The sequence below is a fragment of the Choloepus didactylus genome, chromosome 2 (assembly GCF_015220235.1).
Source record: "Choloepus didactylus isolate mChoDid1 chromosome 2, mChoDid1.pri, whole genome shotgun sequence".
In the NCBI taxonomy this organism is placed as follows: Eukaryota; Metazoa; Chordata; class Mammalia; order Pilosa; family Megalonychidae; genus Choloepus; species Choloepus didactylus.
Genome location: NC_051308.1, coordinates 216,632,266 through 216,659,277, shown reverse-complemented (window position 1 = coordinate 216,659,277; position 27,012 = coordinate 216,632,266). Strand labels below are relative to the sequence as shown.

The following is a 27,012-nucleotide window of genomic DNA, read 5'->3' as shown; positions in this document are numbered from 1 at the left end:
TTTCCTTTCTTTTAGCAGTATGAAGTTTAGAAGATTTTTTGTTAGGGCGCCAAAAAGGGAAATTATAACCATGGAAATGTTAAACAGTACTGCCAATAGTGGCTGCAGCCCCCTAAAATGTATTCTTGATAATTGGTCAACATTTAAATATGAACCTCTAAAAAGAAAATAAAACTGATATTTCTGTGCAAAACTGCCCAGCCTCAATATGATTTAAAATCAAGAGAGAAATGGCCTGAGAATGGTTCTGTAAAGAAAAATACAATATCACAATTAGACTTGTCTTATAAAACAGAAGAAAAATAGGATGCAATCCCATATGTACACTCATATGTCTTTGTATCAGAAGAAGAATTTACAAAAAGAGTGCAAAATTATGGTTCAAACTGGTGAATTATATATTTCTATGTTTCTGTATTTTGTGTCTAACTTTATTTTTGTGCCTCTCTATTTGTGATGTATATTTTCCTACCTCCAGATGGTAATACCAAATTCACAAAATAAGAAATTCTTTAAGAATTTAAGTTCTCTTAAGAGAACTCGTTTCAAATTTCTTAAAGATAAATAAGCCCATATATGTTAATATATGTTTTATCAGAATAACTTCTTGTACTTTATACTAATTTTACCATGTCCTTGGTTATTCAAGGGGAAAAAAAAAAACAAAGACTCTATGTATATCAAAATGTATCTCCTGTTCATTCTCAGTAAAGAAAATGTGTGACATATGAGTGAATATGAGATAGATATATATCTGTCTGGATTGTATTTCTAGAGAATCTTTAACACTATATTCTCCTTGTATTATCATAATTGATAAACTAAACTTGTATAAATTATATTCCTTTAAATAAAATATCTATTTTAGGAATTATAGAACAGAATATGTAACATGAAATTCTCCATTGATGTTTATGTTAACCTTATCATCCTGTATTGTCTTAAAAAAACAAGTCTTCTCCCTTTTAAAAGAACTAATTCTTTTAACTTCAGTTAAAAAAAGCCCAAAGGTTGTTTCAGAGTGACCCTTTTCCTGGTTAACATAATGTTCAACTCAAGGTCAAATCCAAAGAATGTCTTTTTATTTCAAACTGTCTTTGAGATTTTCCAGGGGAGCTCTAAAAATAAATTACAAAAGATTTATTCTTTCACCTTGTAAAAAAGAGGTACTTGAAATAGTTAAGTTCATATAATATGCTATGATTGTATGTTACGAATTGTATAAGAAATGTCAAATTAAAAAAGATTATCTAACCTTCTGATAGTTGGATTTGTATTGATGAAATATTGTTCATATAAATATTTAAAGATTATCTAAAATTCCTAGAGGCTTAACAACGTTCTGACTGTCTTATATCCTGATACTGATTTGCATGATATTAGACAACAGTACAGTAGTGTTAGTTATAGTTTTAGTTATTTTAAAAATGTTAAATGTTACAAAAACAACCAGATTTTCTCATTAGTTACTTTGTTTTACTCTTATGCTTCTCTGAAAGTGCTTGCAATCAGCTACAGGTCAGAGCTTCATCTTCAGCAAAAAGGAACTTTAAAAAGAAGGCAAGTCCATAAATTATATTCTATCTATTAATATAACCCTTGTTAAAATGTAAAAGCGAAACAAGACGAAACTTCTGCTATAGTCTATAGTTAATAATCTCAATATAAGTTAATTGTCAGATATTTTTACTTCTAGAAATGGCTTCATTTAGAAAATACTCATAAAGAAATTGGGACCTAAATTGTAAGCGCTTGTAGCAGTCACATTTGTTTCTGAGATTTAGTTGTTATTTCTAACTTCTGAGATGCTTTGCTCTATGTGTATAATATGGTAACTCCCTGGAACTCTGGGTGTCTGTAGGACACCTGAGACTCAGAGTTAGAGTTCTCCAGCTCTGGAGGTGCTAAAGAAGCAGCATTAATTAAAAAACAGAAACAAACAAACAAAAACCCCTCAACTCCATATAGCAGCTGTTGAAGAAACTGAAAAAAGGATCAGACTTCAATTAAGAATATAAATAAGACTGATCTGATTAAAACTAAAGTGAATTAGAATACAAGATAAAGAATAATATTATCTGTATTTTAAGACTTTAATTTATATATGAAACCAAGGAAAAGAGAATTTTTTTATCCAAAATTTGAATTTTAACCTTTTTAGTATGTTATTTGAACAACCTACCTCAGCTTTATTTAATATAAAACCTAAAATAAGAAATGAGATCTTAGTATTCTGTACAGGCTGATTTAATACCTTGATGTATTTCAAAATACTTTGGGCATAAAATGAAAAAGTATTTATAAAGTCCCTTGAGGGACTAAGGAAGAAAAGCATAGAACTGTAACTTCCTCCCCTGAGGAATTCCTGCTATTCTCTGAAGCTTACTGAAATTGTAATAAAAAAACTTTATAAGATCTAAATCTAAGATCTGCTCCTGTTAGAAAAAACTATCCTCATTTAAACTTATACCAAACTCTAAAATATATGAACTCTGCCTCAAAAAAAGAAATATACTAATGAACCAAGCCCTTGATCTTAAAGCAATTAATGCCTAAGAGTCAACCCAAGGAAACTTCCTTGTTACTCAGTGTTGCCTCTCTCTAAGCCAAACTCTGCAAATAAATCCACTACCTTCCTCCTACATGGGACATGACTCATAGGAATGAGTCTCCCTGGTGCTGTGGGACTAATAACAAATGTTAATCAGCAGTGCTTTCCAAGAGAGATCTTAATCAAAGGGGGAAATGTTAAAAGAAATAAAAGAGTTTCTATGGCTAAGAAATTTCAAATAGAGTTGGGAAGTCATTTTAGAGGTTATTCTTATGCAGGTGTCAGCCAGACATCACAAACTGCCACGGTAGGGAAAGCCTCAAGCAGAATTGCTCCTAAGGGTCCTGAGGACACCTGGACACCAAAAGCAAGCAAGCATGGAATCAACACCCCAACCCTTACCTGGGAGTCTATGAAAAGCTATTTCCACAATATGACTTTGTTATATTTACTTGTAAATCCCCTAACCATAGTCCTTCTACTTTTTAATTTAAACTTGTAGTTTTCAATTTACTTAAGTTATTTTCAGAAACTTAAAGCCTCCTGATTATTCCTATACCAGTTAAGCACTGCAACTCAGGAAAACCAGTCCCTATAAGACCAAACAGGAACTCATGAACTCAACTGCAAGCAAAACAATTCCATTCCTCTGTCTCATAACATCTACGTCCCTTTTCAGCTTGAAGAAGTTAGAGCAGTCGTCACCCAGATATCCCTCAGGATTGAGGAATGGATAAACAAAAGGGGAGAATTGTTGCAGAATGCTGACAATCATTATCTAAATGCTTTCTAACTTTCTGTTATGTTGTAATGTAGCTAGAAGCAAGTGTTTGTAACTGTTCTGACTCCCTGAACTATAACCCAGTTGCCTTGTTTCTTTAATGCTGATGCTGTTTTAAAACTGTATTATATTTACCCCGTAACTGGACAGTAACAAGACAACTTGTGACTGGTCCTGCTTATATCCCCTTATGTTGTTTTTCAACTTTGAAGTCGGGTGCCCTTGCATGTGGCCCTCTGAGGTCTGCTGCTCCTGCACATAGTCCCCTTAATGATTATTAATGAAGTGCACATTAGTCAGCCCTGAACTGACCACCTTGCTCATTACCCTAAGCCTGCCTGACTTTGTTTGAATGCTATAAAATACTGAAAGTTTCTCTAGTTCAGGGAGATAGATTTATGGCCCATAGGACTTTTGAACTCTTTACTTTGTGCTTAGCAATAAATGCTTTCTCATCTCAAAATCCCCATGTCTACTGATTGACTCTGTGCACGTCTGGTGAGGACTCACTTTTGAGCTATAACAATTGGAAGAAGAGAGGTGATTTCAATTTTACTGGATACCCTTCTTGAGTGTCTGACTTTGGTACAATGAACACATGTACTTTTGCTATGTAAAGGAGGAAAGATGACTGTTATGGCTCAGGATATAAAGACATGAAGGAGACCCTAGAAGAGCATAAAGAAGAATTTGCAAGAGTAAATAAAAAAGTAGTGGATCTTACGGAAAGAAAAGTTATGCTGATCAAATTAAAAATATTCTTGAGAAACATAACACTAGATTTGAAGAGGCAGAGGACTGAATTAGTGAACTCAAAGAGAGCATGATGGAAAGTAAAAGCACAAAAGAACGAATTGTGAAAAAGGTAAAACAATTTTGAAATGGAGCTCAGGGAAATGATGGACAATATGAAGCGCACAAATATAAGACTTATTGGTGTCCCAGAAGGGGAAGAGAAGAGTAAAGGGCTAGGAAGAGTATTCGAAAAAATTGTTGGGGAAAATTTCCCAACCCCTCTAAATGACATAAATATGCAAATGTAAGATGCCCAGTGAACTCCAAATAGAATAAATCCAAATAAACCTACTTCTGAGACATATCCTGATCATATTGTTGAATGCTGAAGAGAAAGAGAAAGTTCTGAAAGCAGCAAGAGAGAAGCAATTCACCACACACAAGGGAAACAATACAATATTGAGGACTGACTATTCAGCAGGCACCATGGAGGCAAGAAGACAGTGGTATGATATATTTAAAATTCTGAAAGAGAAAAATTGCCAGCCAAGAATTCTTTACCCAGAAAAGCTCTCTTCAAAATTGAAGGAGAGATGATGAGAGCCGGGTTTGGGCTGAACGTGGGTCCTGCTGGGCCTGCTGGTGTAAACTGCCCGCAGGCTTTCAGGGGCTTGCGCGGATGGTCCTGAGGGGCCCGCCCGGCTGTCCCTCCGTACGTACCGACCCACTGTCTTTGTAGTTAGCATTTGTTACCATGAGAGAATGTTTGGATTTTTTTTTTAAAAGAGGAACTAGAGGAGGCGGGGCAAGATGGCAGACTGATGAGCTGTATGTTTTAGTTACTCCTCCAGGAAAGTAGGTAGAAAGCCAGGAACTGCGTGGACTGGACACCACAGAGCAATCTGACTTTGGGCATACTTCATACAACACTCATGAAAACGTGGAACTGCTGAGATCAGCGAAATCTATAAGTTTTTGTGGCCAGGGGACCCGCGCCCCTCCCTGCCAGGCTCAGTCCTGGGGGAGGAGGGGCTGTCAGCTCCGGGAAGGAGAAGGGAGAACTGCAGTGGCAGCCCTTATCGGAAACTCATTCTACTGATTCAAACTCCAACCATAGATAGACTGAGACCAGACACCAGAGAATCTGAGAGCAGCCAGCCCAGCAGAGAGGAGACAGGCATAGAAAAAAAACAACATGAAAAACTCCAAAATAAAAGCGGAGGATTTTTGGAGTTCTGGTGAACATAGAAAGGGGAAGGGCCCTGAGGCGCATATGCAAATCCTGAAGAAAAGCTGATCTCTCTGCCTTGTGGACCTTTCCTTAATGGCCCTGGTTGCTTTGTCTCTAAGCATTTCAATAACCCATTAGATCTCTGAGGAGGGCCCGTTTTTTTTTTGTTTTGTTTTGTTTGTTTTGTTTTTTTTAATCCTTTTTTCTTTTTCTAAAACAATTACTCTAAGAAGCCCAATACAGAAAGCTTCAAAGACTTGCTATTTGGGCAGGTCAAATCAAGAGCAGAACTAGGAGAGCTCTGAGACAAAACGCAATAATCCAGTGGCTGAGAAAATTCACTAAACACCACAACTTCCCAAGAAAAGGGGGGTGTCCGCTCACAGCCATCATCCTGGTGGACAGGAAACACTCCTGCCCATCGCCAGCCCCATAGCCCAGAACTGCCCCAGACAACCCAGTGTGACGGAAGTGCTTCAAATAACAGGCACACACCATAAAACTGGGCGTGGACATTAGCCTTCCCTGCAACCTCAGCTGATTGTCCCAGAGTTGGGAAGGTAGAGCAGTGTGAATTAACAAAGCCCCATTCAGCCATCATTTCAGCAGACTGGGAGCCTCCCTACACAGCCCAGCAGCCCAGAACTGCCCTGGGGGGACGGCACTCACCTGTGACATAGCACAGTCATCGCTCAACAGAGGACCCGGGGTGCACGGCCTGGAAGCGGGGCCCACTTGCAAGTCTCAGGAGCCATACGCCAACACCAAGGACTTGTGGGTCAGTGGCAGAGACAAACTGTGGCAGGACTGAACTGAAGGATTAGACTATTGCAGCAGCTTTAAAACTCTAGGATCACCAGGGAGATTTGATTGTTAGAGCCACCCCCCCCCTCCCTAACTGCCCAGAAACACGCCCCATATACAGGGCAGGCAACACCAACTACACACGCAAGCTTGGTACACCAATTGGACCCCACAAGACTCACTCCCCCACTCACCAAAAAGGCTAAGCAGGGGAGAACTGGCTTGTGGAGAACAGGTGGCTCGTGGACGCCACCTGCTGGTTAGTTAGAGAAAGTGTACTCCACGAAGCTGTAGATCTGATAAATTAGAGATAGGGACTTCAATTGGTCTACAAATCCTAAAAGAACCCTATCAAGTTCAGCAAATGCCACGAGGCCAAAAACAACAGAAAATTATAAAGCATATGAAAAAACCAGACGATATGGATAACCCAAGCCCAAGCACCCAAATCAAAAGACCAGAAGAGACACAGCACCTAGAGCAGCTACTCAAAGAACTAAAGATGAACAATGAGACCATAGTACGGGAGATAAAGGAAATCAAGAAGACCCTAGAAGAGCATAAAGAAGACATTGCAAGACTAAATAAAAAAATGGATGATCTTATGGAAATTAAAGAAACTGTTGACCAAATTAAAAAGATTCTGGACACTCATAGTACAAGACTAGAGGAAGTTGAACAACGAATCACTGACCTCGAAGATGACAGAATGGAAAATGAAAGCATAAAAGAAAGAATGGGGAAAAAAATTGAAAAAATCGAAATGGACCTCAGGGATATGATAGATAATATGAAACGTCCAAATATAAGACTCATTGGTGTCCCAGAAGGGGAAGAAAAGGGTAAAGGTCTAGGAAGAGTATTCAAAGAAATTGTTGGGGAAAACTTCCCAAATCTTCTAAACAACATAAATACACAAATCATAAATGCTCAGCGAACCCCAAATAGAATAAATCCAAATAAACCCACTCCGAGACATATACTGATCACACTATCAAACACAGAAGAGAAGGAACAAGTTCTGAAAGCAGCAAGAGAAAAGCAATTCACCACATACAAAGGAAACAGCATAAGACTAAGTAGTGACTACTCAGCAGCCACCATGGAGGCGAGAAGGCAGTGGCACGATATATTTAAAATTCTGAGTGAGAAAAATTTCCAGCCAAGAATACTTTATCCAGCAAAGCTCTCCTTCAAATTTGAGGGAGAGCTTAAATTTTTCACAGACAAACAAATGCTGAGAGAATTTGCTAGCAAGAGACCTGCCCTACTGGAGATACTCAAGGGAGCCCTACAGACAGAGAAACAAAGAAAGGACAGAGAGACTTGGAGAAAGGTTCAGTACTAAAGAGATTCGGTATGGGTACAATAAAGGATATTAATAGACAGAGGGGAAAAATATGACAAACATAAACCAAAGGATAAGATGGCTGATTCAAGAAATGCCTTCACGGTTATAACGTTGAATGTAAATGGATTAAACTCCCCAATTAAAAGATATAGATTCGCAGAATGGATCAAAAAAAATGAACCATCAATATGTTGCATACAAGAGACTCATCTTAGACACAGGGACACAAAGAAACTGAAAGTGAAAGGATGGAAAAAAATATTTCATGCAAGCTACAGCCAAAAGAAAGCAGGTGTAGCAATATTAATCTCAGATAAAATAGACTTCAAATGCAGGGATGTTTTGAGAGACAAAGAAGGCCACTACGTACTAATAAAAGGGGCAATTCAGCAAGAAGAAATAACAATCGTAAATGTCTATGCACCCAACCAAGGTGCCACAAAATACATGAGAGAAACACTGGCAAAACTAAAGGAAGCAATTGATGTTTCCACAATAATTGTGGGAGACTTCAACACATCACTCTCTCCTATAGATAGATCAACCAGACAGAAGACCAATAAGGAAACTGAAAACCTAAACAATCTGATAAATGAACTAGATTTAACAGACTTATACAGGACATTACATCCCAAATCACCAGGATACACATACTTTTCTAGTGCTCATGGAACTTTCTCCAGAATAGATCATATGCTGGGACATAAAACAAGCCTCAATAAATTTAAAAAGATTGAAATTATTCAAAGCACATTCTCTGACCACAATGGAATACAATTAGAAGTCAATAACCATCAGAGACTTAGAAAATTCACAAATACCTGGAGGTTAAACAACACACTCCTAAACAATCAGTGGGTTAAAGAAGAAATAGCAAGAGAAATTGCTAAATATATAGAGACGAATGAAAATGAGAACACAACATACCAAAACCTATGGGATGCAGCAAAAGCAGTGCTAAGGGGGAAATTTATAGCACTAAATGCATATATTAAAAAGGAAGAAAGAGCCAAAATCAAAGAACTAATGGATCAACTGAAGAAGCTAGAAAATGAACAGCAAACCATTCCTAAACCAAGTACAAGAAAAGAAATAACAAGGATTAAAGCAGAAATAAATGACATAGAGAACAAAAAAACAACAGAGAGGATAAACATCACCAAAAGTTGGTTCTTTGAGAAGATCAACAAGATTGACAAGCCCCTAGCTAGACTGACAAAATCAAAAAGAGAGAAGACCCATATAAACAAAATAATGAATGAAAAAGGTGACATAACTGCAGATCCTGAAGAAATTAAAAAAATTATAAGAGGATACTATGAACAACTGTATGGCAACAAACTGGATAATGTAGAGGAAATGGACAATTTCCTGGAAACATATGAACAACCTAGACTGACCAGAGAAGAAATAGAAGACCTCAACCAACCCATCACAAGCAAAGAGATCCAATCAGTCATCAAAAATCTTCCCACAAATAAATGCCCAGGGCCAGATGGCTTCACAGGGGAATTCTACCAAACTTTCCAGAAAGAACTGACACCAATCTTACTCAAACTCTTTCAAAACATTGAAAAAAATGGAACACTACCTAACTCATTTTATGAAGCTAACATCAATCCAATACCAAAACCAGGCAAAGATGTTACAAAAAAGGAAAACTACCGGCCAATCTCCCTAATGAATATAGATGCAGAAATCCTCAACAAAATACTTGCAAATCGAATCCAAAGACACATTAAAAAAATCATACACCATGACCAAGTGGGGTTCATTCCAGGCATGCAAGGATGGTTCAACATAAGAAAATCAATCAATGTATTACAACACATTAACAAGTCAAAAGGGAAAAATCAATTGATCATCTCAATAGATGCTGAAAAAGCATTTGACAAAATCCAACATCCGTTTTTGATAAAAACACTTCAAAAGGTAGGAATTGAAGGAAACTTCCTCAACATGATAAAGAGCACATATGAAAAACCCACAGCCAGCATAGTACTCAATGGTGAGAGACTGAAAGCCTTCCCTCTAAGATCAGGAACAAGACAAGGATGCCCGCTATCACCACTGTTATTCAACATTGTGCTGGAAGTGCTAGCCAGGGCAATCCGGCAAGACAAAGAAATAAAAGGCATCCAAATTGGAAAAGAAGAAGTAAAACTGTCATTGTTTGCAGATGATATGATCTTATATCTAGAAAACCCTGAGAAATCGACGATACAGCTACTAGAGCTAATAAACAAATTTAGCAAAGTAGCGGAATACAAGGTTAATGCACATAAGTCAGTAATGTTTCTATATGCTAGAAATGAACAAACTGAAGAGACACTCAAGAAAAAGATACCATTTTCAATAGCAACTAAAAAAATCAAGTACCTAGGAATAAACTTAACCAAAGATGTAAAAGACCTATACAAAGAAAACTACATAACTCTACTAAAAGAAATAGAAGGGGACCTTAAAAGATGGAAAAATATTCCATGTTCATGGATAGGAAGACTAAATGTCATTAAGATGTCAATTCTACCCAAACTCATCTACAGATTCAATGCAATCCCAATCAAAATTCCAACAACCTACTTTGCAGACTTGGAAAAGCTAGTTATCAAATTTATTTGGAAAGGGAAGATGCCTTGAATTGCTAAAGACACTCTAAAAAAGAAAAACGAAGTGGGAGGACTTATACTCCCTGACTTTGAAGCTTATTATAAAGCCACAGTTGCCAAAACAGCATGGTACTGGCACAAAGATAGACATATAGATCAATGGAATTGAATCGAGAATTCAGAGACAGACCCTCAGATCTATGGCCGACTGATCTTTGATAAGGCCCCCAAAGTCACTGAACTGAGTCATAACGGTCTTTTCAACAAATGGGGCTGGGAGAGTTGGATATCCATATCCAAAAGAATGAAAGAGGACCCCTACCTCACCCCCTACACAAAAATTAACTCAAAATGGACCAAAGATCTCAATATAAAAGAAAGTACCATAAAACTCCTAGAAGATAATGTAGGAAAACATCTTCAAGACCTTGTACTACGCGGCCACTTCCTAGACTTTACACCCAAAGCACAAGCAACAAAAGAGAAAATAGATAAATGGGAACTCCTCAAGCTTAGAAGTTTCTGCACCTCAAAGGAATTTCTCAAAAAGGTAAAGAGGCAGCCAACTCAATGGGAAAAAATTTTTGGAAACCATGTATCTGACAAAAGACTGATATCTTGCATATATAAAGAAATCCTACAACTCAATGACAATAGTACAGTCGGCCCAATTATAAAATGGGCAAAAGATATGAAAAGACAGTTCTCTGAAGAGGAAATACAAATGGCCAAGAAACACATGAAAAAATGTTCAGCTTCACTAGCTATTAGAGAGATGCAAATTAAGACCACAATGAGATACCATCTAACACCGGTTAGAATGGCTGCCATTAAACAAACAGGAAACTACAAATGCTGGGGGGGATGTGGAGAAATTGGAACTCTTATTCACTGTTGGTGGGACTGTATAATGGTTCAGCCACTCTGGAAGTCAGTCTGGCAGTTCCTTAGAAAACTAGATATAGAGTTACCATTCGATCCAGCGATTGCACTTCTCGGTATATACCCGGAAGATCGGAAAGCAGTGACACGAACAGATATCTGCACGCCAATGTTCATAGCAGCATTATTCACAATTGCCAAAAGATGGAAACAACCCAAATGTCCTTCAACAGATGAGTGGATAAATAAAATGTGGTATATACACACGATGGAATACTACGCGGCAGTAAGAAGGAACGATCTGGTGAAACATATGACAACATGGATGAACCTTGAGGACATAATGCTAAGCGAAATAAGCCAGGCACAAAAAGAGAAATATTATATGCTACCACTAATGTGAACTTTGAAAAATGTAAAACAAATGGCTTATAATGTAGAATGTAGGGGAACTAGCAATAGAGAGCAATTAAGGAAGGGGGAACAATAATCCAAGAAGAACAGATAAGCTATTTAACGTTCTGGGGATGCCCAGGAATGACTATGGTCTGTTAATTTCTGATGGATATAGTAGGAGCAAGTTCACAGAAATGTTGCTATATTAGGTAACTTTCTTGGGGTAAAGTAGGAACATGTTGGAAGTTAAGCAGTTATCTTAGGTTAGTTGTCTTTTTCTTACTCCCTTGTTATGGTCTCTTTGAAATGTTCTTTTATTGTATGTTTGTTTTCTTTTTAACTTTTTTTTCATACAGTTGATTTAAAAAAGAAGGGAAAGTTAAAAAAAAAAAAAAAACAAGGAAAAAAAAAAAGATGTAGTGCCCCCTTGAGGAGCCTGTGGAGAATGCAGGGGTATTCGCCTACCTCACCTCCATGGTTGCTAACATGACCACAGACATAGGGGACTGGTGGTTTGATGGGTTGGGCCCTCTACCACAGGTTTTACCCTTGGGAAGACGGTTGCTGCAAAGGAGAGGCTAGGCCTCCCTATGGTTGTGCCTAAGAGCCTCCTCCCGAATGCCTCTTTGTTGCTCAGATGTGGCCCTGTCTCTCTAGCTAAGCCAACTTGAAAGGTGAAATCACTGCTCCCCACTACGTGGGATCAGACACCCAGGGGAGTGAATCTCCCTGGCAACGTGGAATATGACTCCCGGGGAGGAATGTAGACCTGGCATCGTGGGACGGAGAACATCTTCTTGACCAAAAGGGGGATGTGAAAGGAAATGAAATAAGCTTCAGTGGCAGAGAGAATCCAAAAGGAGCCGAGAGGTCACTCTGGTGGGCACTCTTATGCACACTTTAGACAACCCTTTTTAGGTTCTAAAGAATTGGGGTAGCTGGTGGTGGATACCTGAAACTATCAAACTACAACCCAGAACCCATGAATCTCGAAGACAGTTGTATAAAAATGTAGCTTATGAGGGGTGACAAGGGGATTGGGAAAGCCATAAGGACCACACTCCACTTCGTCTAGTTTATGGATGGATGAGTAGAAAAATAGGGGAAGGAAACAAACAGACAAAGGTACCCAGTGTTCTTTTTTACTTCAATTGCTCTTTTTCACTCTAATTATTATTCTTGTTATTCTTGTGTGTGTGCTAATGAAGGTGTCAGGGATTGATTTGGGTGATGAATGTACAACTATGTAATGGTACTGTGAACAATCGAAAGTACGATTTGTTTTGTATGACTGCGTGGTATATGAATATATCTCAATAAAATGAAGATTAAAAAAAAAAAAAAAGACATAATGCTGAGCAAAATAAGCCAGGCACAAAAAGAGAGATATTGTATGTTACCACTAATGTGAATTCTGTGAAAAATGTACAGTGTTTTATACTGTAGAATGTAGGGACCTAGAGATACCAATTAGTGGAGGGGGAATGATAATCCAATAAGAACAGATAAACTATGGAGGGTAATCTCAATGTTATGGGAATGCTCAGGAATGATTATAGTTTGTAAATTTTCTTGGATATAGTAAGATCATGTTGGAAGCAATAGAGTTATTTTAGGTTTTTTTTTTCTCTTATTCCTTTGCTTTCTTAGGGGTTGTTAATTTTCTTGGGGTATGGTAGGAACATGTTGGAAGCAATGTAGTTATTTTAGATTATTTGTTTTTCTTACTCCTCTGTTTGGACATGGTTTATTAATTTTTCTTGGGGTATGGTAGGAACATATTGGAAGCAAAGTAGTTATTTTAGGTTATTTGTTTTCCTTAATCCATTGCTTTGTTTGAAATGTTGTGGGGTTTTTTTGGTTGTTGTTTGCCTGTTTGTTTTTAATTTTTTGATAAACAAAGTTAAAAAATTGAAAAAAAATCAGTAGAAAAATGGGAGTAAAAACTAAATGACAAATAGGGTGGGATGGGGGGATGGTTTGGGTATTCTCTTTTTCACTTTTATTTTTTATTCTTATTCTGATTCTTTCTGATGTAAGGAAAATGTTCAGAAATAGATTGTGGTGATGAATGCATAACTATATGATCATACTGTGAACAGTTGATTGTATACCATGGATGACTGTATGGTTTGTGAATATATTTCAATAAAACTGAATTAAAAAAAAAAAGAGGAACTAAACACACACACACACACACACACACACACACACACACAAAATTGAAGGAGAGCTTAAAATTTTCACAGTCAAACAAATGCTGAGAGAATTTGTTAACAAGAGACCTGCCCTATAAGAACTACTAAGGGGAGCTCTACTGGTTGAGAAAAAAGGAAGGAGAGAAGGAAGAAAGGTCTGGTGAAGGGTACAGAAACTGAAGAGTCTTATTAAGGGTACCATAAAGGAAATAAAGACAGAGAGTTAAAATAGATCCAACAAATAAAAAAAAAAGGAGAAGATGACTGATTCAAGAACAGGCCTTCACAGCAATAAACATTGAATGTGAATGGATATAAACTCCCCACTTAAAAGATACAGATTGGCAGAATGGATTAAAAAATATGAACCATCAATATGTTGTTTAAAGGAGACTCATCTTAGACCTAGTGACACAAGGAAATTGAAAAGTGAAAGGATGGAAAAATATTCCAATAAAGCTACAGCTAAAGAAAGCAGGAGTAGCAATACTAATTTCAGATAAAATAGACTTTAACTCTAAGGATATTATAAGACACAAAGAAGGACACTATATAGTAATAAAAGGGACAATTCACTAAGAAGAAATAATAATCATAAATGTTTATGTATCCCAAAGTCCTCCAAAGTATATGAGACAAATTTTGGCAAAACTGAAGGAAGCAACAGATGTTTCCACAATAATTGTGGGAAACTTCACTATGACACTATCTCCTATAGATAGATCATCGAGACAGAAGACAAATAAGGAAATTGAGAACTTAAACAATGTGATAAACAAATTAGACCTAAAGATATTATAGAACATTACATCCCAAATTACCAGGATATACATTCTTCTCTAGTGCTCATGGAACCTTCTCCAGGATAGATCATATGTTGGTGCATAAAACAAGCCTCAATAAATTTAAAAAGATTAAAATTATTCAAAACACAATGGAATACAACTTGAAGTTAATAACTATTAAAGAACCAGAACATTCACAAATATCTGGAGGTTAAATGACACACTCTTAAACAATCAGTGGGTCAAAGAAGAAATTACAGAGAAATTGCTAAAATATCGGAGATGATATGAAGATAAGAAACAGCATACATCAAAATTTATGGGATGCAGCAAGGCAAGTACTGAGAGGGAAATTCATAGCTCTAAATGCATACATTAAAAGGAAGAACGAGCTAAATCAAAGAACTAATGGAACAACTGAAGAAAAGCTAGAAAATGATCAGCAAACTAATCCCAAAGCAAGTAGAAGAAAAGAAATAACAAGGATAGGCAGAAATAAATGACATGCGAAAACAAAACAAAACCAATAGAGAGAATAAATAAAACCTAAAGTTTGTTCTTGAGAAGATCAACAAGATTGACAATACCCTTAGCTTAGACTGGCAAAGTCAAAAAAGAGAGAAGACCAAATAAACAAATAATAAAGGAGAGGGGGGGATATTACTACAGATCTTGAAGAATAAAAAAATATCATAAGAGGATAATGAACAACTCTATGCCAACAAACTAGATAATTTAGAGGTAATGGTTAATTTCTGGAAACACATGAAACAACCTACTGAATAAACAGGAAATAGAAGAACTCAACAAACCAATCACTAATAAGAGATCTAATCAGTCTTCAAACAGCTTACTACAAATAAAGCCCCAGGCCCAGATGGCTTCACAGGGGAATTCTACCAAACTTACTGACACCACTCTTAAAACTCTTTTCAAAAAAACTTGAAGAAAATTGGAACACTATCTAACTCATTTTATGAAGCCAACAATGCTCTAATACCAAAACCGGGATAAAGATGCTACAAGAGAGGAAACTACAGGCAGTCTTCCCTAATGAATACAGAGCAAAATCCACAAAATAGTTGCAAATTGAATTCAAAGACCAAGTGGGGTTCATTCAGGCATGCAAGGGTGGTTCAACATTAAGAAAATCAATCAATGTAATACAAACACATTAACAAATCAAAAGGGAAAATCAAGTGATCATCTCAATAGATGCTGAAAAAGCATTCGACAAAATCCCAGCATCCCTTTTATGATAAAAACACTTCAAAAGTAGGAATTGAAGGAAACTTCCTCAGTATGATAAAGGGCATATATGAAAAAACCCACAGCCAGCATAGTACTCAATAATGAAAGACTGAAAGCCTTCCCTTTAAGATCAGGAACAAGACAAGGATGCCCCTTGTCACCAACATTGTGCTAGAAGTTCTAGCAGAGCAATCCTGCAAGACAAAGATATAAAAGGCATCCAGATTGGAAAGGAAGAAGCAAAACTCGCATTATTTGCAGATGATATGATCCTATGCTTGGAAAACCCTGAGAAATTGATGACATACCTACTTGAGCTAATAAACAAATTCAGCAAAGTGGTGGGATATAAGATTAATGCACATAAGTCAGTAATGTTTCTATACAGTAGAAATGACCTAACTGAAGAGACACTCAAGAAAAGATTCCATTCTCAATAGAAAATTAAAAAAAAAAAAAGTACCTAGGAATAAACTTAACCAAGGATATAAAAGACCTCTGCACAGAAAATTACATAACTCTACTAAAGGAAATAAAAGGTGACCTAAAGAGATGGAGAGATGTTGTGTTCATGGATAGGAAGTCTAAACATAGTTAAGATGTTAATTCTACCCATACTGATCTGCAGATTTAATGTAATTCCCATCAAAATTCCAACAATCTACTTTGCAGACTTGGAAAAGGTAGTCATCAAATTTATTTGGGAGGGAAAGATGTCTCAAATTGCTAAATACAAAAAACGAAGTGGGAAGAATTACACTGCCTGACTTTGAAGCCTAGTATAAAGCCACAGTAGTCAAAACAGCATGGTATTGGTACAAAGCTAGACATATTGATTGATGGAATTGAATTGAGAATTCGGAAATAGATCCCCAGATCTATGGTCAACTGATTTTTCTTAAGGCCCCCAAATCCACTGAATTGGGACATAACAGCCTCTTTAACAAATGGGGCTGGGAGAATTGGATATCTATATCTAAAAGAATGAAAGAGGAACCCTACCTCACACCCTGTACAAAAATTAATTCGGCATGGATCAAAGATCTTGATATAAGAGACTGCACCATAAAGCTCCTTGAAGATAATGTAGGGAAACATCTTCAAGACCTACTATTAGGAGGTCGCTTCTTAGATCTTACACCTAAAGCACAAGCAACAAAAGAAAAAATAGATAAAGGGAATTCCTCAGAATTAAAAGCTTCTGTCTCTCAAAGGAATTTGTCAGAAAGGTAAAGAGACAGCCAATTCAATGGAAGAAAATATTTGGAAATCATCTATCTGAAAAGAGACTGATATCTTGTATATATAAAGAAATCTTACAATTCAATGACAGTAGTACAAATAGCCCAATTATAAAATGAGCAAAAGATATGAAAAGACATTTCTCTGAGGAGAAAATACAAATGTCTAAAAAATACATGAAAAAATGGTTATCTTTGCTAACTATTAAGGAGATGCAAATCAAGACCACAATGAGGTATCATCTCACATCAATAAGAATGGCTACCATCAAACAAACAGGAAACTACAAATGCTGGAGAGGATGTGGAGAAATTGGAACTCTTAATCATTGCTGGTGGGACTGTATAATGGTTCAGCCACTCTGCAAGACAGTTTGGCGGTTCCTTAGAAAACTAGGTATTGAGTCACCCTACGATCCACCAGTTTCACTTCTCGTATTTACCCAGACGACCTGAAACCAGTGACACGAACAGATATTTGCCCACTGATGTTCACAGCGGCATTGTTCACAATTGCCAAGAGATGGAAACAACTGAATGTCCTACATTAGATGAGTGGATTAACGAAACGTGGTACATACACATGATGAATAGTAAGCAACAGTGAGAAGGAACGAGGTTGTGAGTCATGTGACAACATGGATGAATCTTCGAAACAAAATGTTGGGTGAAAAAGTCAGATACAAAAGGAGAGACGTTGTATGTTACCTCTAATGTGAACTTATATTGTGAATATAGGGGACCTAGAGATAGACAGCAGTTAATGTAGGGGAAATGATAATCTAATAAGAACAGATAAGATATTAATGGTAATCTTAATGATAAAGGAATGCTGAGGAAAGACTATGGATGTTAATTTTCTCATGGTATGGTAGGAGCATATTGGAAGCAATGAAGTTATTTCAGGATATTTGTTATTTGTATTCCTTTGTTTTGTTTTTCCTGGAAATTTTTTTAAATAAATAAAGTTAATAATTTTTTTAAAAAGATGACTTTTTTTTCAGACTCATCATCTTCCGCTTATGTTCTGGTCCCCCTCTCTCCTCTCTCCTCCTGCAAGTGTGGGCAGCATCACTGTCCAGGCCTCTGGTGGGAATGATCTGTGCATCATGGGGTACAGTGACAGAGAGCACCTGAAGGTGTTGGTGCCCCCAATCTCACCATTTGGAACTCTCACAGGCATCTCAAGCTTACACGGCAGAAAAGGAACTCTTGGTTTTCCTCTGAAACCTGCTCCTTGATCAGGTCTCCCCATTCCTCAAATGAAGACCTGTGAGTCCCTTTCCCTCACTGCCCTCATCAAGTCACCAGCAAATCCTGTGGGCTCTTGCTCACAAACATAGCCACAGCTGCCCACTCTCTGCCAGGTAACTTTTGTGGCCCCCTAGTTGACCTTGCTTGTACTCCTGCCCCCCTCCCCCAACAATTCATTCTCCAGGATGATCTTTTGAAGACAAAGTAGAATATGTGTCACCCCTCTTCAAAACCTGCCAGTGACTTCTCACTGCTCTGAGAATACGATTCACAACTTGGACTCTAGCCCCTGCTGACCTCTCCCACCGCATCCTGTTAGCTTTGCACTTGCCCCCTGCCCTCCAGCCACCTGACCTTCTTGTTTCCTTTTGCATGGCTTGTCCTTCTTGTCATTTGGACTCAGATAACTATCCTTGTCCACCTGGGTGTCCCACAGAGACCTGAAACGCAGCACTTCCCAAGCTGCGCTTTGCATTTCCCCTAGATCTCCTCTTCCTGCAGGGTTCCGTGACTGCTCCCTGTTACCCCAGGGACACCCCTTCTCCCTCCTCCTACAGCCACTCAGTCACTAAGTTCTATTGCTGTCACTTCTTTCTACCACACTGCCCTGGGCAGGTCTTATGTTTTCTCGTCTGGACTCCTGTAACAAGCTCCTAACTTGCATCCCAGTTTCCATCTCTTACCCTCTACCATGAAGTTTCCTAAACTTGCCATGGCTCTGTGTCCTTCCCACCTCCATATCTTTGCCCAGATTGCTCTTTTTCTATCATCTACCTGGCAAGTGCCTATTCTTTCTTTAAATCCCAGCTTTATCTTTTGAGAAGCCTTCCTTGACACGCCTCCATCATCCTTCTTCCCTGTTATGTTCCTCTGTTCCTCGTCCAAACCTCTATTCCAGCACTTGCCAAATTATACTATGTGACTGTCTCACTCACTAGGTTATGCGTTTCCTGTTTTATTAGACTTTGTGTTCTCAGTGCCAAATCCCAGATCCTGCCTCATAGTTGGTGGTATTAATAATTATTTGTTCAGTAAGTGAGTGAAGCAATGAATGGGTTCCTTGTCTTCATTGTCTTTCCCAAACTGACTGTGCCACTCTTTTGCTTAAAATCACATTTTCTTCAGAATTCAATCTACAGTCTTGATTAGTAATCATGGATGTCTACTGAACTGACAACACTTTGCCAGGCGCTTTATGTGCCTGTCTCATTGAAGTCTGCCCACAATCCCTTGAAGTTGCTGCTATGATTATCTCCACCTTCTAAATGAGGAAACTGAGGCTCAGAAAGTTTAAATCAATTGCTCAGGGGTCACACAGCTGGTCATGGTGGTGCTGAGATTTGAACCTGGGTCTGTCTGACTCCCAAGCCAGGACCTCTAGCATGGCATTTGGGGCTCCTAATGACCTGTCCCTGGCTCACCCTGGGGTTCATCTCCCAAGGGTCTCTGTCCACTGTTAGTATTGTTCCTCCTGGGCTTGGCTCCTCCCAAGGCACCTCACTTTCTCCATCTGTCAGTAACCCTCCTGCAAGAAGCCTTTCCTGAGGCCTCGGGCTGCTGAGCTCCTGGGCGGCTGGCTGCAGCTGGGCCTCCCTGGCTCCGAGAAACCTGGTCAGACCGAGACTCAGTACTTGCATGTGGGAAGGCTGCCCCAGCAGGGCATTGCGGGAGGCACCCCGTGCTGCAGGGGCAGGAAAGGGTGGGAGCAGACCTCAGGCTTTCTCTGACCCTCTTAGTCAGCCCCCTCCCAACCAGGGTAGGGCAAGCAGATGTTTATCTTGGGCACTGGGCCTGAGCCAGCCGGGCAGAGCTGGTTCTGAGCAGCCTGGGGGAGTGCAGCCTGTCAGGTCTGGGAGGGTGCTGAGGCCCAGACCCAGGGTAGGGACTTACCAGCCTCTTCCGCCCCGTCCCATGCCCCAGCCTGGAGGTCCCTAGACAGAGGCACCTCTGACTCATTCCTCTACATTCCTTGGCCAGATATTTTCAAAAAGACCCCCTCTACCCCACCTCCGCTGGCAGAAGCTGGTCCCTCAAGCTGCTTCCATCCTCCTCCCTTTCAAGAAGGGAGTGAAAATCTGCCACTAGTGCTTCTGTGGGAACATGTTTCCAATCCTGGACGGTCACTCCCAGGGGGGATGGAGAACTTCTAGCCACAATGGGAACGCCCCAGGTCTTCACTCACCAGCTCTTCACTGACTACAGGATCTCCTAGGACTCAGTTTCCCCCGACCCTGCTGTCCATCCCTGTGGACCGTCCCTCTACCCCTTGGACCCGGTGTCTTCTCTCACCAAGTTGCCAGAACCTGTGGCTCAGCCAGTACTCAGCAGGCTAGATTGGACTGTTGTGGCCACCAGCCTCTTCTTAGGCCAGCTGTCCCCACCTTACCTCCTCCCAGCCATTGTCAGAGTCCCCACTCACCGGAGTCCCTCCTTGAAAGCCATGTGGAGAAGCTGGTGGGACAGCCTGCCAGAGCCCTCTTAGTTCAGAGCCAGAGAAGAAACGACTGGTTCCTGGTGACTTGGACGAAGCAGCTCCAGCTCCTTGGCCTCAGGAACCACCTACAGAAGTAAACAGGGATGGACTGCCTAGGAGAGGGACCTGCTAGGGGTGGGGCTTGCTGGAGGAAGTTGGTCCCAGGATGGAGTGGGGCTGGCGAACCACCTTGGGCCAATCACCTGGAAGAGGAAGGATCTGAGTAAGGCTGTCTCTGGTTGGTTGGAGGCTCTGGGCTATTTTGTACAGACTCCTCTTCCCTCCTGTGGGTCCTTGAGCCCCTCCTCACTAATTTCCAGTTTCTGGAAATGGCCAGGGGCTAGGTTATAGTGTTTGCCACTGAGGGAGAACCCTGTCCTGCCAAGAGCCTCAGCCAGATCTCATTTTATTACAACATTGGACAATTCAATTCAATTCAACCTCCCGAAGATATTTACCTCCTCATAAAATGGGGCGCATATGCCAGTCACCCAGCTCAGTGTGAAGACCAAATAAGATAACAATGTGGAATATTAAAGTTTACACTGGGCAGTGGTTTTAAAAGTGCAAGTAGTGACACTTTAGAGGGCCATGAAATCAGTTTAGGGGACCAGGACCAAGGTTTTTCAAGTATGAAATGGAAGAGAATTGAAAGGAAAATAATAGAATGTGTTGTACATAAGGGTAGGTATTGTTTCATGAGATTTTTGTATCAGTTATATCCATATGTAAGTGTGTATACTAGGTTGGGAAAATTTTTATTTTAACTGTGGGTCATGATCAAAAAGATTTGAGAAATTTTGTGTGAAGTGTGAAACTGCCCAAAACCCTTTGGCTACTGTTTAATTCTTCCCTTTTTGGGTTGTTTTGCAAGCTCTGCCCCAAACCCATTAGTTGCATCAACTTCTTTTGAGATTGTTTTGCTCAGGGTCCGTTCAGGGTCCAGAGCGAGGGCCCCCCTCCCACTGGGGCTGCTGGCTGTGGGCAGGTGGTCCTGGGGCCTAGAGTCCCTTCATGGTTGTGAGCCCTTGCCCGGTAACAAGTGTAATGAGCAGGAGAAAATATAAATTGTATTTAAGGAAACACCCTTCAAAAGAGCAACAGGTTGGAGCCTTCTGTCCAAGATAGAGAAATAAGGCTGATAATTGATCTAGTTGTCAGTCCCCTCAGAGTCACCATTTCCTCTTTTAGTTTTCTTTCCCTCTTCCACTGTGCACAAAAAATCCAGGCGGGGCCTGGCTTTCATGTTCTTCAAAGGCCTCAACTGCCCCCTTTCTCCCTCACCCACATCTGTTTTTCCATAACGGGAAAACTGAGGTCCAGAAAGTGAAGAGGCTGTCCAGTGCCCCCACCGCAACTAGCGCCTGCATTCCTCTGCTGAGGGTCAGTGACGTGGCAGTGGGTGCTCTACTCCAAGGTTTCCTCCCTATCTCCCCCAGTTTAGGGCTCAGGCGGCCCCCGGCCCTGCCAGCCATCCGTACCTCCTGGAGCAGTACTTTCCAGCCCTGGGCTCCACCCCCTAGGGCTCAGCTAATCAGTTTGCATCCTCTTCTCCAGACAACAGGCTTTCAGGGAGGAGTTAACAAGATATGAATATTGGTTTTTAATCTTCTGCCCCACTCTGAGAGATTCTGATTTTTTAGGTTAGGGGCTGGGCCTCAAATCCTGCATTTATAACAAGCAGAAACACTGCCTTAAGGAAAAACTCTATTGGGGATTCTAGGTGTAGGGGCATAACTTAAAAAGGGGAAGGAGTGGTGAGGCCAAGTTGCCTTGATTTTTCCCTTCCACTGTGATAGCTGTGTGGTATGCAGTTGTTTTTACACCACTACAACCTGGTTCACAGAGGCGTGTGGTCAATGGGTCGACATGGACACAAAAGTCACTTCTCACAGATCACTGGTCTGCACTTCCACGTTCTGGAATGCCCTTTCTCCTTTATTCAAGGCTTAGGTGTTGCTCCTGGAGGATGGTGACTCTCCTGATCATTTTCTAGGTCAGCATTCAGAAGATGTTCAGAAAGTGTTGTATTAACCAAAGCTATCTCGGGAATAACTGAACAGTAGGCAGATCCAACCAAAGGCCTTAGCTGGGGGGTAGGAGAGTCTGTTCTGCCCCCAGGTATTCCAGATGCTACCTGCTCAACAGAGTCATGTCTTCTAGGTGGGAATGGTAGGTAGGGCTCAAGGTGCTTCTGGACCTTTCTATCCCAATGGACACCTGTGTGAATAGCCATGGCTACATATGCTTCTCCTGAAAGAAAAATGGCCTGGCCCCAGCAAGGTGGGGAGAATACGCAGTCCTGTTAAGGTGCTGATCCCTCCCCCGACCCAGGGACCACCCTTCTCCTTTGGATGAGAAGTTGCCGTTTAGAACTAGAGATGGGCATCCTCTGAAGAGAAAAGCAAAGAGACAGGTTTTACAGATTTATTTAAAAAAAAAAAAAACAACAAAAAGAAGAGGAGGTTAAAAAACTCCTTCATTTCCAACCCTGCCTGGGGGTGTGGGTGGGGAATAGAACAAGCTGAGTAGGTGCCTACTCCCTTCCTAGAAAAAGCCCCATCCTTCCCCCAGGAGCTGTCAAGGCCAGGGCAAGTCAGAGACAGGCCCTCGCCCTTCCTGCCCTGCCTCCTCCTCAGGTAGCTCAAATTACTGCCAGGAACTTGTAGAGGCAAAGAAGTGTGGGAGTGGGAAGTCAAAGGCTACCTTCTTCATATCAGCAGTAACTCCAGCTGTTTTCCCTTAGAAGGTTCTCTGGGCCTCCACCACTGGGGGTCCCAGTGAGCAGGCAGGCAGGTGGGAAGGCTGGCCTGGATCAGCCCTCTGCCCACCAGCAGCTTCCTTAATGCTATTTGTGGGACAGGAGGGCAGTCAGGGAACTTCACAGTGTGGGCTGGGGGCTGCGGAGACACCTTGGCAAGCCTGGAAAGGAAAAGGTCCTGATCATCAATTTCTAATCCTGCCTCTGTCTGAAGCTGCCCTTCTTTTTTGTTCCCCATCTTGAGGCTGAGTGGAGTCCAGAACAAAGCACTAAGTGGCTGTTTGCTACAAAATACCTGGAGATGCCAGAGGCCCATCTCTGTCAGTCCAGGCTCCCATTCAGTCATACAGTCACACACACAGCGTTAAGGCGTCTGTGCCAGCAGGCATGGCCAAACTGGCCCAGCTTCTCTCTCTCCACCTGCAGAGGATATATGGGAAGAACCCCTGGCTGCTTCGGAAACAGGCTGAAGGGGGAGAAGCTGGCAACGGAAGAGTCAACCAGGCCTGGAGAAAGAAGTGGGAGGAAGGCAGGCAAGGGCTCTCAAGGCCTCTATCTGGGCCTGCTGGCCGCCCTTGGAAGTAACCCAAGGTTGGGGAGCCCTGACCATAAACCCCCTGGAAAATGGGGGACAGACAGAGGGGGAGAGAGCAGGGCAAGAGGATTGGGACTCTGGAGGAAGCCAGTGCTATCAATATTTACAAGCATAAAGCCCCATCTTCTGCACCACCTACCTCTCTGCCCCTCCCACAAAAATGAAAGCCCCTGAGAGCCACTGAGACCACCTCCTCACCAGCCACGCCCCTAGGGAGAGAGCCCCTTCCCTCCAACTGGCCCCATTTCTGGGCCTCTCAGGAATGTCTCTCTGGCTCTGCTCAGTCGGGAGGAGGAGCCCTGGGCCAGAATCCCAGCTGCCCTGGCCAGCCCTAGGAGTCCTTGAGCATGCTGATGCGGGCATAGATCTTCAGGGCGGGCCCCAGCTTGATGTTCATAGCACTCATGAGATGGTCTTCCTTGAGCAGCAGCAGAGCTTGCCCATCAATTTCCTGGGCACGGAATTCTTCTGCAATCTCCTGGCAGCCTGAGGGGGACACCAACAAAGACAGTATCAATCAGAGTTACCAATATTCATTCTCGGCCATCACCATCTTTTAGATACATTATCTCATTTAAATCCTCATATCCATACCTCAAGAAGGGTATTGTTGTAAATATTTTGCAGACTGAGAGAGGCTAAGTGACTTATCCTGGGCAGTCAGACCCCAAGATGGTACCCAGTGATCCATGCCTCTTTATTCATGCCCTTGTGCAGACCCCTCTCACAATGAATTGCGCTACCTAGGTAACCAACAGGATATTGTGGAAGTGACAGCATGTGACTTCTGAGGTTAGATCCTAAAGGGCACAGAAGCTTCCACCTTGCTCTGTTGGATCAATTACTGTGGAGTAAGCACTATATTTTAAGAACACTCAAGCAGCCCTGTAGAAAGGCTCATATAGAGAGGAACTGAGACTTCTTGCAAACAGAAATCCCCAACTTGCCATGGGAATGAGTGACCTTGGAAGTGGATCCTCCAGCTCCAAACCTTCAGGTGACTTCAGCCATGGCTGACATCTTGACTGAGACCTCTTAAGAGACCTCAAGCCAGAAATGCCCAGCTAAGCCAATCCAAATTCCTTATTATTAAATGATTACTGTTTTAAGCTACTAAATACTGGCATAATTTGTTTCACTGAAATAGGTAACTAATACAGATTTTGGTATCTAAAATGTAGGCCTGACCTTGGAACTAGGCTGAAAGGACTCTGAAGAGTGCCTTGAAAAGACTAAGTACAATTCTGATGGCCTTTGAGGAAACTGCTTTTGGTGGTCTGAAGTTTGTATATACTCCAGAAAGACACGTTCTTAAATCTAATTTATTTCTGTGAGTGTGAACCCAATATAAGTAGAACCTTTTGATGAGGTTACTTCAATTAAGGGGTGGCCCAGCCCAATAGGGATGAGTCTTAATCCTATTACTAGATAGAGTCCTTTATAAGCAGAATGAAATTCAGACACAGAGAAAGAAAGCCACAGAGGAAGCAGCCAGAAGCTGAAATCATAGAACCCAGAAGAAAGGGAAAGACCAGGAAATGCCACAATGTTCCTTGCCATGTGAGAAGTTAAGGACCAAAGATCACCAGCAGCCAGCCCAACAGCAGGCTTTGGGGAGAATGCATTGCCATGATGCCTTGATTTGGACTTTCTTTTAGCCTCAAAACTGTAAGCTAAAAAATTCCCATTGTTTAAGCTACACCATTGCATGTTATTTGCTTGAGCAGCCCAGGAAACTAAAACACTGCTGGTGAGGGCTAAAAGGAAGGTGTGCTGGTTTGAATCTGTTATGTACCTCCATAAAAAGCCATGTTCTTTTAATCCACTCTTGTGGGGGCAGACCTATTGTGTGGTGGAATCTTTTGATTAGGTTGTTTCCATGGCGATGTGACCCACCCAACTGTGGGTGGGACCTTTACAAATTATTTCCGTGGAGATGTGACCAAGTCCATTCAGGGTGGTTTTGATTAGTTTAATGGAGTCCTCACGAAGCTGAGAGACATTTTAGAGAGAAGCCAAGATATGTAATCCAGATTTTGCCCCTGGGAGAAGCTAAGAGAGGAGCTGAGACAACAGAAGCCCAGAGACATTTTGGAGAAAGCCACTGAAACCAGAAGATAAACCTGGCAAAGAAGGTTCAACAGAGCCAGTCATGTGCCTTCCCAGCTGACAGAGGAACCCCGGATGCCACTGGCCTTTCTTCAGTGAAAGTATCCTCTTGTTGATGCCTTAGTTTGGACACTTTCATGACCTCAGAACTATAAAGTTGTGAACTAATAAACCCCCACTGTAAAAGCCAATCTTTTTCTGTTATTTTGCATTCCAGCAGCTTTAGCAAACCAGAACAGAAGGTAATGAAAATGTATACTAGGAACTGGAGGAAAAGGGATCCTTGTTATAGAAAAAAATTTAGCAACACTGTCACTGGCAGTAAAGTAGTAAGTAGAAAATGTATCTAATGAACTGAGTAATCTAGCTAAGGAGATTTTCCAGCAAACTGTTGAACATGCTGTCTGGCTCTTTATTGCTGCTTATATTAAAATAAGAAAGCAGAGAGATGAGCTAAAGGAGAACTGTTAAACCTATTTAAGAGCCAGGATTTGCTTGTTTTTGAAAATCCCTAATCTCTCCAGATGGGAAATGATGCTAAAATTAAGGCATGGTTTCTAGGCAAAGATCAAATCCAGGACACAATCAGGAAAACATGGTTTAAAGATGAAGCTAAGGGTGTGACTGAAATCTGCTAAGACTGCAGACAGATCTAGGTGGTGCTCAGAGAACTATTCAATCAAAAGTTCTCTAAGGATTTTTTAGGGGGTGCCCCACAGATGTTCTCGGTCTCTATTAAGTAAGTAGGAATTCTAAGAATCTAAAGGGCATTGTTCCTAAGCCTCAGGAGCCCAGAGTAGAGAAAGGCCTATCTTGAAAATATTTTGGGGTATGTTTTTGTCTCATGGCATGAGACCCAACAAGATTCATAGAAAGCCTATTTAAACTCATAACTGGCAGCTACGACTAAAAGGGTCAGAGGCAGTACAAAATAAAAAGAGGGAAGTAGGTTGAGAAAATTACTCTGCTGAAAAACCTGGCTACCTTTCATGGAAACTGAAGGAT

The 27,012-nt window shown here is 40.9% G+C and overlaps 2 protein-coding genes across 5 annotated transcripts in view; both read right to left on the bottom strand.

The window, feature by feature from the left end:
- Nucleotides 1-20,638, bottom strand: part of A3GALT2 (alpha 1,3-galactosyltransferase 2) — a 36,275-nt gene extending 15,637 nt beyond the window's left edge. The window contains exon 1 of the mRNA XM_037827808.1: nucleotides 20,489-20,638. Coding sequence (XP_037683736.1) covers nucleotides 20,489-20,511 — 23 coding nt within the window. The 5' untranslated portion in view covers nucleotides 20,512-20,638. The remainder of the gene's footprint in view (nucleotides 1-20,488) is intronic.
- Nucleotides 20,639-22,993: 2,355 nt separating this feature from the next.
- PHC2 (polyhomeotic homolog 2) overlaps nucleotides 22,994-27,012 on the bottom strand; it is a 134,783-nt gene continuing 130,764 nt past the window's right edge. For all 4 annotated transcript variants that reach the window (XM_037827800.1, XM_037827801.1, XM_037827802.1 and 1 more), the window contains one exon: nucleotides 22,994-24,384. In XM_037827800.1, the coding sequence (XP_037683728.1) occupies nucleotides 24,230-24,384 (155 nt within the window). In that variant the 3' untranslated portion in view covers nucleotides 22,994-24,229. The remainder of the gene's footprint in view (nucleotides 24,385-27,012) is intronic.